At 38.4% G+C, this 12,532-nt stretch overlaps 1 protein-coding gene across 1 annotated transcript in view; it reads right to left on the minus strand.

Annotated features, from left to right (window-relative positions):
- Positions 1-12,532, minus strand: part of LOC126299393 (uncharacterized) — a 50,122-nt gene that overhangs the window by 16,653 nt on the left and 20,937 nt on the right. The window contains exon 5 of the mRNA XM_049991267.1: positions 3,058-3,217. Coding sequence (XP_049847224.1) covers positions 3,058-3,217 — 160 coding nt within the window. The remainder of the gene's footprint in view (positions 1-3,057; positions 3,218-12,532) is intronic.

The raw sequence follows: 12,532 nt of genomic DNA on the forward strand, positions 1-12,532 counted from the left end.
ATTTCAATAAATAGAGCAGAGTGGTCTTAAAGTTAATGGTATTCAGTTGTAACAGATTTTATACACTTTCACCTCATTGACATTAGATTACACAGTAGACATCCTTTAGAAGAGGTTGAAGAAAAGCAAACCTATCTTTGTAGCCTTTCCAGACTTAAAGAAAGGTTTTGACTGTGTTGACAGGAACACGCTCTTTGAAATTCTGGAAGTAGCAGGGATAAACTACTTGCAGCAAATGGCTATTACAAAAACTTGTACAAAAACTGGACTGTTGTTATAAGAGTTGAAGGACATTCAAGGGAAGCAGTAGTTGAGAAGGGAGTGAGACAGAAGCGCAACCTATCTTCAATTTTATTCAACCTTTACAACTGGCAGACAGTAAAGGAAACAAAAGAAAAATCTAGAAAAGATATTTAAGTTCAGGGAGAAGAGATAACAAATTTCAGATTTGCAGATGATCTTGTAATTCTGTCAGAGGCAGCAAAGAACTTGGAAGAGCAATTGAACAGAATGGACAGTGTCTGGAAAAGAGGTTATAAGACAAGCATCAATAAAAATAAAATGAGTGTAATGGAAAATAGTAAAAAAAGATCGGATGACACTGATTAGGAAATGAGACACTTAATATAGTAAATGACTCTTTCTCTTGTGGTAGCAAAAACAACAAACAATGGCCAAAGTTGAAAGGATATAAAATGAACACTGGCTATAGCATAGAAAGCTTTTTTGAAAAAGAGGAACTTGTTAAGACTGAATATAGATTTAAGTGATAACTTGTCTCTTTTGAAGGTGCCTGTATGGAGTGTAGCTCAATCGAAAAATCAAAAACTCAAAATAGAATGTTATATAATGGAAATAAATAGTACAACAATCTTCCACAAGAGATCAAAGACATAAGCGAAATAGATAACTTAAGGAAATTGCTAAAAAATATCTCTTCGAAAAGTGTTTTTATACTGTCAAGGATTACTTGGAATGATGTAAAAATATAGACATATGTAAAAATTATCAACTGTGTTATTAAGTGGTTTAACAATGTATCTTTAAGTTACAGTATTCATAAATTCTGATTGTGATGATTATAAATTTGTGTACCTTTTGTACACTCCTGGAAATGGAAAAAAGAACACATTGACACCGGTGTGTCAGACCCACCATACTTGCTCTGGACACTGCGAGAGGGCTGTACAAGCAATGATCACACGCACGGCACAGCGGACACACCAGGAACCGCGGTGTTGGCCGTCGAATGGCGCTAGCTGCGCAGCATTTGTGCACCGCCGCCGTCAGTGTCAGCCAGTTTGCCGTGGCATACGGAGCTCCATCACAGTCTTTAACACTGGTAGCATGCCGCGACAGCGTGGACGTGAACCGTATGTGCAGTTGACGGACTTTGAGCGAGGGCGTATAGTGGGCACGCGGGAGGCCGGGTGGATGTACCGCCGAATTGCTTAACACGTGGGGCGTGCGGTCTCCACAGTACATCGATGTTGTCGGCAGTGGTCGGCGGAAAGTGCACGTGCCCCTCAACCTGGGACCGGACTGCAGCGACGCACGGATGCACACCAAGACCGTAGGATCGTACGCAGTGCCGTAGGTGACCGCACCGCCACTTCCCAGCAAATTAGGGACACTGTTGCTCCTGGGGTATCGGCGAGGACCATTCGCAACCGTCTCCATGAATCTGGGCTACGGTCCCGCACACCGTTAGGCCGTCTTCCGCTCATGCCCCAACATCGTGCAGCCCGCCTCCAGTGGTGTCGCGACAGGCGTGAATGAAGGGACGAATGGAGACGTGTCGTCTTCAGCGATGAGAGTCGCTTCTGCCTTGGTGCCAGTGATGGTCGTATGCGTGTTTGGCGCCGTGCAGGTGAGCGCCACAATCAGGACTGCATACGACCGAGGCACACAGGGCCAACACCCGGCATCATGGTGTGGGGAGCGATCTCCTACACTGGCCATACACCTCTGGTGATCGTCGAGGGGACACTGAATAGTGCACGGTACATCCAAACCGTCATCGAACCCATCGTTGTACCATTCCTAGACCGGCAAGGGAACTTGTTGTTCCAACAGGACAATGCACGTCCGCATGTATCCCGTGCCACCCAACATGCTCTAGAAGGTGTAAGTCAACTACCCTGGCCAGCAAGATCTCCGGATCTGTCCCCCATTGAGCATGTTTGGGACTGGATGAAGAGTCGTCTCACGCGGTCTGCACGTCCAGCACGAACGCTGGTCCAACTGAGGCGCCGGGTGGAAATGGCATGGCAAGCCGTTCCACAGGACTACATCCAGCATCTCTACGATCGTCTCCATGGGAGAATAGCAGCCTGCATTGCTGCGAAAGGTGGATATACACTGTACTAGTGCCGACAGTGTGCATGCTCTGTTGCCTGTGTCTATGTGCCTGTGGTTGTGTCAGTGTGATCATGTGATGTATCTGACCCCAGGAATGTGTCAATAAAGTTTCCCCTTCCTGGGACAATGAATTCACGGTGTTCTTATTTCAATTTCCAGGAGTGTATATACTTATGTTGACAACATCTATACAATCCTGATTGTCTACAGATGGATAAATAATAAATAAATAAATGTTAAACACTCATTACAATAGACAGACTGTAAAGGGGAAAGACATCTGTTTCTCTAAATATGGCCATTAGACCTATTAATAATAAACAACTAAGTCTGAATAATTCTTGGTTATTTATCTGGGTAATGTTTTGTTTCCAAAAATTGTAAGTTTGTATCAACTTTTGTGGAATATTCTCTCTCCATAATGTATCCCTTTATCAGGGAATATAATTATTTTATTTTTAGTAACAAAATAGACCACAGAAAGTGATGCACTAAATCTTTAGCAGAAATATTGAAAATGTGTGGAACTATTAAGTCTGCCTGGTATTTCTATAATTGTAATTCTTGCAGTCATGTTAATTAAAAGTTATAAAAATGTATTGAGTAGTTCATTAGAGTCCTAGTTACAGCTGAAAATGGTTCATTTTAATTTCTTCATGAGTTCAAAGCTGTACAACATATTGTTCATCTACTTACGGGAATGCCTGCGCCACTGATTTAACGAAGTATTTCTCCATTTCAAATTGTTGTGGTGAGACACTTACTGATTCATCAAGTAAGAATAGCATATTTGCTTCAATTCCATTCAAAGTACTGTTTATTTTATTCACAAAATCTTCACCTACTTCTTCAGGTGCTGAAATAGGAAAATCACATTTTTGTTGCCATGTATACAAGAATGAGTTTACAATAACTTTTACGCATGGACACTTGTATTACAAAACATTCCAGAACGTTTTCCTTATTTTGTTTACTCATTCCTATATGCTTTAAAATTTGTACCACATTTGTAATAAATGTCTGATATGAAGTTTGATTTTGGTAATATTATTTATTTAATATTTTATTGTTTATACTGTATCACAATGTAGTGGTGATACTGTTGTTTAATGTGCTTGTAATGTCATCTGATGATAGCTGACTTTGATTTTATAGAAAAGGCAATAGGAAGGGGGGAGGGAGGTAGTAGGGAGAACTGTGAATAATAAAGGCTTCTCACTCAAACTGTAGATTCTGTAAGAAGGCAGGAAGGTTTCTGAACAGAGAAAACCAAACTTTGTACCCTTAAGAGATAATTACTAAGCACATTGTTTGAATTAAAAATTAACAAAAAGGAAAGCAAGGAATTTCCAACAACTAGCAGAGAAATCCCAAAATTTAACCATTTTGTTTATTGATTAATTATTTTCATTTAAACAACTGGTTCTGGTGTGCCTTGCTGCCTGGTTCAAGAAGAATGAAAGAATGGACCGAATAGAATAAAAAGTGCAGCTGACAATTTTGAAAAGATTTGTGAAAGATACTTACTTAAAGAGGGTATTACAATGTACCTGATGAGCACCATGTATTATGTACTATATACAATTACAGTTTACTTAGGAAACACAAAGTAGGGGTTTTCGCAACTGTGCAAAACAAGTGATTAATATTGAAAAAACTCTCATTTCACAATTCCACAACATGCTTTTGCATTTTTTTTTATTTTTTTTTTAGCTCAACATTTCACTCATTCTGGAGGGATTCTGACTCAGTTTTTCAAGCAAGCAAATTGAAACTTGCTGTACAAAAACTGAAAAACAAACTTCATTATCACATTTTTATGTACAGGCCAACAGCGTGTGTGTAATGCATGCAGTGGTCAGTGTTAACAAATAAATGAACAGTATAGCACCAACTTTTTACATTAAGAAATAATGTGTAACATATATAGTATATACAGTGTTTGGTATTGATAAATGGTTCAACAGTGAAGCACTAGCTTTTTACTACATTATGGAATAACTTCTTTGCAGGAATGTATAAATAACAAAGTATTGTACACTAGGAATAAGTAAGTGACGTTGCACTATTACATTACTTTAAACAGGCTAGCCTTGTATTTGGGAAGCTGGAGATTGTACTTTGGACAGCCTGATTTAGATTCTTTGTTTTTTCCCTAAATTGGTTCAGGTAAATATAGGAATGGCTCCTACTATAAAGTGACAGCTGGTGACCTATTCCATCCTAGACAAAATAGATGTGTAAATAGGTAAATTACTGTATATATGATTTCTTTTCTTTTGTCGTGTAATTCCATGAGATGTCTGATACCCTTGTTAAAAGGATCAATGAATGAATACTATTACTACTGCTATTACAATGGTGTCAAGTAAAATTTGGGGGCAAACTGAATAGTAGAAGAAAGAGTACAGTTAAGCAACAGTGATCTAAGGGGCAACAAAAATGTTTCTGGTCGAAGGCCATACAGTCCTGAATTAGTATGCCCATCAGAAAAAATTGCTGTGGCAATTAAGGCAATCAGTCCACCAATGCACCAGGTTGACGATATCCATTTGGTAAAACACTCTGTCCTGCTGTGTGAAGAAGTCCATAACTATTTGTAGCACATCCTCATCTGACAGGACTGATCAATCATTCCAGGCCTTTTATAAGGGACTGGAGGCATGATAATCACATGGAGAGAGGTCAGGACTACAGGGCAGGTGCTTGAGTATCTCCCACTTGCCATTGACTGTAGTCAATGAGGCTGGCCTCCCAGATTGACAAGCATCTTGTGTCGAATCATGACCAGCAAGGAGCTTGGTGCAACATTCTATAGTGATGGTTTTTAGCAGACATGCCACCCCATACGCACTCTTCATTGTGTGATGAAGTTTGTCCTTTGGCAATGAAGAAAAGAAAATAGCATGTTGATCCTGTTTGGGTGCATTTTCTAATAACATCACCACAGTTAACATTCCAGAATTTACAGCATGCACATAAGAAGGAGATAAATGCCACACTAATCCCTTGCCTAAATGTTGATGCTTGTATACCCACATCACAGTCATGTTACAGTGTGAATATGCTGCGGCAATGCTCTCAAAGACAAACTTCTTGATCGCCACTTTTAGTTGTGAACAGCATTCTTCCTCAGTTTTGCCTGGTTAAGTTAAGTGTGTTATAAAAATACATGTTATATGAGTTCTGGAGATCACAAGAAAAATCCTTTGCCTCTAGGGAAGCTAAATCATGTTGATAGATTGATGGGACACAAACAGAAAGTTGTCTGTGTTACTTGTATTTCATCTGCTACATTTATTATTGGTATGGAAAATCTAAAATAGTATATTAATTATTTATGAAGACTTAGTGTAGCATTAACATTCTTTAATTAGCATCTGAAAATTTGCAGATTGGTGCATCTTACATGAGAATATAAAAAGGCTAACCAAAAAGCAGTCTCTATTTTCATGCAGCATGAAAAGTAATTGTAAACCATGATATTTAGAACTGTGGTAGTGGGAAATATGCATCTCTTCATAATTTCCTACAATAGCTGTTCATTGTGGCATTCCAATAAACACCTTGCCAAATGTTAAATATGTTCTCTAAGACAAGTTTTAGTGTGAAAAAATCCCCAATATGCTGACAGTCATCACAAATTTTTGCAGTATGCTGTGTAGGTGTTGTGTGTCAGTGTTGTCACTTCTTTAGGTCACCCCTGTGTAGTCAGCAAGACACTGGTATAGAAAACTGCTGAAAAGATGACACATGTTCCAACAGGTGGCCCATAGCCCAGGCTGGACCCCCAGATGACTTCTATCTGTACTTACATGTGAACAAGTGGCTTTTTTCAATGCCATAACCCAAAAATAGAATTTCAGAATGCTGTAAATGGGCTGGTACTCAGGCAGCCAAATTTCATGAAGAGGAAATTTGCTAATTATTAAATGATATGATGAACTCTTTATCCTTTATAGCCCTTACATTGCTTAGGATGTCTAATAATCACAACAAAAAATATTTGTAACAATAATACAGAGAGTCTACAAAACACTCACACACACATATTAAAACATCCATAACATCAAATACAAAACATTTCATTGTCCAAAGCCTTGAATTTCTCATTATGTACATAAACGTACTGGGACCTTACATTAATACATAAACATGCTGCTTCATTTGGAATGACAAAACTCTGCAATAAGCACACAAAAATCAGCTACTAGTGAAAATGGAATATAAGTACAAATAACTGTGAGAAGTCACTTATGATACATTTGTTTATTTGCATAAACTAGTTTTCAGGCCTTTTCAGGCTCATTGTCAGATGAAGCATGCAGAATTACATGTTAATTTTCACAGCATATTGCTGAGTACTGACTCTGTGATAAGAAGATTGTGAGCACTTAATGCAATGCAGTGAGTGATATAGGGTAAGATTTTGGGTGTTTCCTACATTTTTTCATAGAGCCAGATGCAGAATCATGCTACAGAAATAAACATGTACCTTTTCCATGCCCCAGCTGAGGATGAGCCCTAGGAGTTTCAAAAACTGGTTTATTGAAATAAATGAATATTTCATAAGTGATTGGTTGCAGTTATCTGTATTTATATTCAGTATAACACAGCAGCATGTCTGAAATATCCATAATGTGTAAGCTTAATCTGTTACTAGTGAACAGTAATAAAGGCTTTATTCTAATATACTGAAATGTGGAGAATGGATCAGATGACTGATGTAACTGAAGTGATATTATCTAGTCATTAAAATATCTCATAATTTATAGTAAAGTGAGAAACAAACTCTGTGATCAGGCTCAGAGAACCACATGATGGTGACTGGCTGCCATGTCATCCACTGCCATGTAGCATAATTAAGATGAGGTACAGATGGGCATGGGATCAACACAATGCTATCCTGGTCATTGTTGTCATTCCAGATCATGGAGTTCACTCCCTTTCATTCATGTGGCTCCTCAGCTGACACAATGGAGATGAGTGGATGCAGTCCCATTACTCTCACCAAGTAAAAATCCCAGGCATTGCCAGGAGTTGAACCAAGGTCACCTGCATCCCAGTCTGACACAATGACAACTCAGTTATGGAGTGGACCAAAATTTATAATGCAGGTGCATTAATCTCAGAATAACATAACTCACTGTTTTTGCACCATGCTAAAAGTATAAATGATGGCATTATATTGAAATAATTGCTACTGTATTTTATTTATTTGTATATACATCATCTGTCCAAAAAGTTTGGACTGATGTTATTCATACCATATAAGTGACATCAGTGTAGTGACTATGATTACAGCTTGTACTAACGACTGTAATCAACAGATGTGCATTTGACCAATCATTTGCAAGCAGGCGGCATTAAGAAATGGAAATGTAACAACATTGTTGTGAGACAAATCACAGTGAAGCAATGAAATGAACATCTCTAACCCAAGTGTTCAAGAAATTTTCAGAATGTTTTAAAGAAGAGAAAAGTGCCTGCAAAGTTCATCCCACACACCCTGATCCCCGAACAAAATCAACAACATGTGGACATATGTCACGACTTGATTGAATTGAGAAGTGTGGACAGTTCTGTTCTGAAAAAAAAATTATTGTGGGTGACAAGGTTTGGTGTTAACCATTATGAACCTACAATAAAATGACAAAAATGCAGAACAGTTCTCGAATGGTATGCCAATACTGAAGAAACTGTGAATGTGTTGTGCAAATTCAGCAACATCTAAAAAAGGGCATTTTGTGACACTTTTACATGCTTTTATGAGTGTTTGGCCCATTGTACTCAAGTGGGGAAGCCTATGTAAACCACCTGAAGCATTAAAATCTCCATCTTAACTTTTTTCTATTTTGTATCAATCGAGCCTCAAAACTTTTTGAATTGAGTGAGTATATTTCAGTGATCAATTTGCATATATGTGACACTAGGGTATGATATGAGTAAGGATATAAGTTACACAGAAACACTAACAAAGGAACATTTCAATGAAAACCAGGGACAATAAAATTAAATTAGTGGATGCTACTGAAAATAGTAACAAAACATAAAATTAGAAAATTACACCAAAAAAAAAAAATCATAAATATGGGAATAGTAGACGAATTATAATCTACTGTTGACAATACAAGCATCACACCTATAGAAGAAGCAATGGCCTGGTATCTGCCTTCCCTTAAGAAAATTCACCTAAAAAACAAAAAACTCTTACCAAGTACATGCATATGTATTTTATTTTGAAATAATGCCTCATTATTGCCTAAATCTGATGCTACTGTACTGGACACCTTGTTCATAATTTAGGAAACTGTTTTTCAAAGATAAACTCTCTTATTTTATTTTAAGTGCTTCAAAATGCAATTCACTAGGAATTATATAGTTGAAGCATTTGACTTAAGGAGATTTCTGAACCTGATGTTTGTCATACATGTAATTGCCCCAGTGGTGGAGAGCAGCTGAGAATTATGGTGGTCAAGATATGGAGGACATTGTGCTCCCTGGTAAATCTTATATCTCCTGGAATGCTTAAGAATTTTTAGAAGTATACTTTCTGTATTTACTGTATTTTGCATAGAGCAGGAATATATTGGGGAATACTTTGATCAGAATAGAACTTTATGTAGTATGTTTTACTCAGAATTAATGGCAGTTAATTAGTGCTTGAATCCTGACAACAGTTTTTGGTCAGCAATCAGAAGAGGATTGAAGTAGTTTGCAAAGGTAGTATTTCTGTCTAAGGATTCCAGTATATCATTTATGCATAAGAATGGAGCTTTGAGTGTGGATTTACCTTTTCAAAATTAAGACTGCCTTTTGCTGTTTAGGTCAAAATTCTCAGGATGTGACTAGGTTGAGTTGAGGATTTATTGGTAGGGAGGGCACAGCATATTACCTTGGATGGAGAGTCATTGACAGATTTAGAAATAACTTTGGGTGTACCCCAGGGAAGTGTGTTGGTTACCTTGCTGTTCATGTTGTATGTTAATGAATCTGTGCACAATATTAATAGTAGCTTCAGAATTTTTTTTACACAATGTTGTTATCTACATGTATGATCTGAATGAAGCTGTACAAATATTCAATGAGACCTTGATAAGATTTCAAAGGGGTGCAAAGTTTGGCAACTAGCTTTAAATGTTCACAAATGTAACATCAGCGACTCACAGTTGGAATTGGCGGAAACTGTTAACTCATACAAATTCTTGGGTGTAACACTTACTAGGAACATAAAATAAAATGATCACATAGCCTGAGTCATGGGTAGCAGACTTCATTTTCTTGGTAGTTTACTAGGAAAAAGCCATCAGTCTACAAAAGAAGATTGCTTACAAAACACTTGTACAACCCACCCTACAATATTTCTCTAGTGTGTGGGAGCCATTCATTGAACATATACAGAGAATAGCAGTGCTAATAGTCACTGGTTTATTTGACCCGTGGGAGAGTGTCGCACAGGTGTTGAAAGAACTGAATTGAATGGCTGTTGAAGGTAGATGGAAACTATTCCAAGAAAGTGTGCTGATAAAGTTACAAGAACCAGCTTTAAGTTATGACTCTAGAATTATATTAGAACTCAGTACATATCAATCCCATAGGAATCAAGAGAACAAGATTAGTTTAACTGTAGACTGAAGAGAGCCATTTAAACAACCATTCTTCCCATGCTCCATACATGAATGGAACAGCAAAATGCCCTAATAGCTCATAAAATGTGACATACTCTCTGCCATCCTCCCCCCCCCATGAACCATGGACCTTGCCGTTGGTGGGGAGGCTTGCGTGCCTCAGCGATACAGATAGCCGTACCGTAGGTGCAACCACAACGGAGGGGTATCTGTTGAGAGGCCAGACAAACGTGTGGTTCCTGAAGAGGGGCAGCAGCCTTTTCAGTAGTTGCAAGGACAACAGTCTGGATGATTGACTGATCTGGCCTTGTAACAATAACCAAAATGGCCTTGCTGTGCTGGTACTGCGAACGGCTGAAAGCAAGGGGAAACTACGGCCGTAATTTTTCCTGAGGGCATGCAGCTTTACTGTATGATTAAATGATGATGGCGTCCTCTTGGGTAAAATATTCCGGAGGTAAAATAGTCCCCAATTCGGATCTCCGGGCGGGGACTACTCAAGAGGATGTCGTTATCAGCAGAAAGAAAACTGGCGTTCTACGGATCGGAGGTGGAATGTCAGATCCCTTAATTGGAGAAGTAGGTTAGAAAATTTAAAAAGGGAAATGGATATGTTAAAATTAGATATAGTGGGGATTAGTGAAGTTCGGTGGCAGGAGGGACAAGACTTCTGGTCAGGTGACTACAGGGTTATAAACACAAAATGAAATAGGGGTAATGCAGGAGTAGGTTTAATAATGAATAAAAAAAATAGGAGTAAGCTACTACAAACAACATAGTGAACGCATTATTGTGGCCAAGATAGACACGAAGCCCATGCCTACAACAGTAGTACAAGTTTATATGCCAACTAGCTCTGCAGATGACGAAGAAATTGAAGAAATGTATGATGAAATAAAAGAAATGATTCAGATAGTGAAGGGTGATGAAAATTTAATAGTCATGGGTGACTGGAATTCGGCAGTAGGAAAAGGGAGAGAAGGAAACGTAGTAGGTGAATATGGATTGGGGCTAAGAAATGAAAGAGGAAGCCGTCTGGTAGAATTTTGCACAGAGCACAACTTAATCATAGCTAATACTTGGTTTAAGAATCATGAAAGAAGGTTGTATACATGGAAGAATCCTGGAGATACTAAAAGGTATCAGATAGACTATATAATGGTAAGACATAGATTTAGGAACTAGGTTTTAAATTGTAAAACATTTCCAGGGGCAGATGTGGACTCTGATCACAATCTATTGGTTATGACCTGTAGATTAAAACTGAAGAAACTGCAAAAAGGTTGAAATTTAAGGAGATGGCACCTGAATAAACTGAAAGAACCAGAGGTTGTAGAGAGTTTCAGGGAGAGCATAAGGGAAAAATTGACAGGAATGGGGGAGAGAAATACAGTAGAAGAAGAATGGATAGCTTTGAGGGATGAAGTAGTGAAGGCAGCAGAGGATAAAGTAGGTAAAAAGACGAGGACTAGTAGAAATCCTTGGGTAACAGAAGAAATATTGAATTTAATTGATGAAAGGAGAAAATATAAAAATGCAGTAAATGAAGCAGGCAAAAAGGAATACAAACGTCTCAAAAATGAGATCGACAGGAAGTGCAAAATGGCTAAGCAGGGATGGCTAGAGGACAAATGTAAGGATGTAGAGGCTTATCTCACTAGGGGTAAGATAGATACTGCCTACAGGAAAATTAAAGAGACCTTTGGAGATAAGAGAACCAATTGTATGAACATCAAGAGATCAGATGGAAACCCAGTTCTAAGCAAAGAAGGGAAAGCAGAAAGGTGGAAGGAGTATATATACAAGGGCGATGTACTTGAGGACAATATTATGGAAATGGAAGAGGATGTGGATGAAGATGAATTGGGAGATACGATACTGCGTGAAGAGCTTGACAGAGCACTGAAAGACCTGAGTCGAAACAAGGCCCCCGGAGTAGACAACATTCCATTGGAACTACTGACGGCCTTGGGAGAGCCAGTCCTGACAAAACTCTACCATCTGGTGAATAAGATGTATGAAACAGGCGAAATACCCGCAGACTTCAAGAAGAATATAATAATTCCAATCCCAAAGAAAGCAGGTGTTGACAGATGTGAAAATTACCAAACAATCAGTTTAATAAGCCACAGCTGCAAAATACTAACACGAATTCTTTACAGACGAATGGAAAAACTAGTAGAAGCCGACCTCGGGGAAGATCAGTTTGGATTCTGTAGAAACACTGGAACACGTGAGGCAATACTGACCTTACGACTTATCTTAGATGAAAGATTAAGGAAAGGCAAACCTACATTTCTAGCATTCGTAGACTTAGAGAAAGCTTTTGACAATGTTGACTGGAATACTCTCTTTCAAATTCTAAAGGTGGCAGGGGTAAAATACAGGGAGCGAAAGGATATTTACAATTTGTACAGAAGCCAGATGGCAGTTATAAGAGTCGAGGGACATGAAAGGGAAACAGTTGTTGGGAAGGGAGTAAGACAGGGTTGTAGCCTCTCCCCAATGTTATTCAATCTGTATATTGAGCAAGCAGTAAAGGA

Source organism: Schistocerca gregaria, chromosome X (genome assembly GCF_023897955.1).
Source record: "Schistocerca gregaria isolate iqSchGreg1 chromosome X, iqSchGreg1.2, whole genome shotgun sequence".
Classification (NCBI taxonomy): Eukaryota; Metazoa; Arthropoda; class Insecta; order Orthoptera; family Acrididae; genus Schistocerca; species Schistocerca gregaria.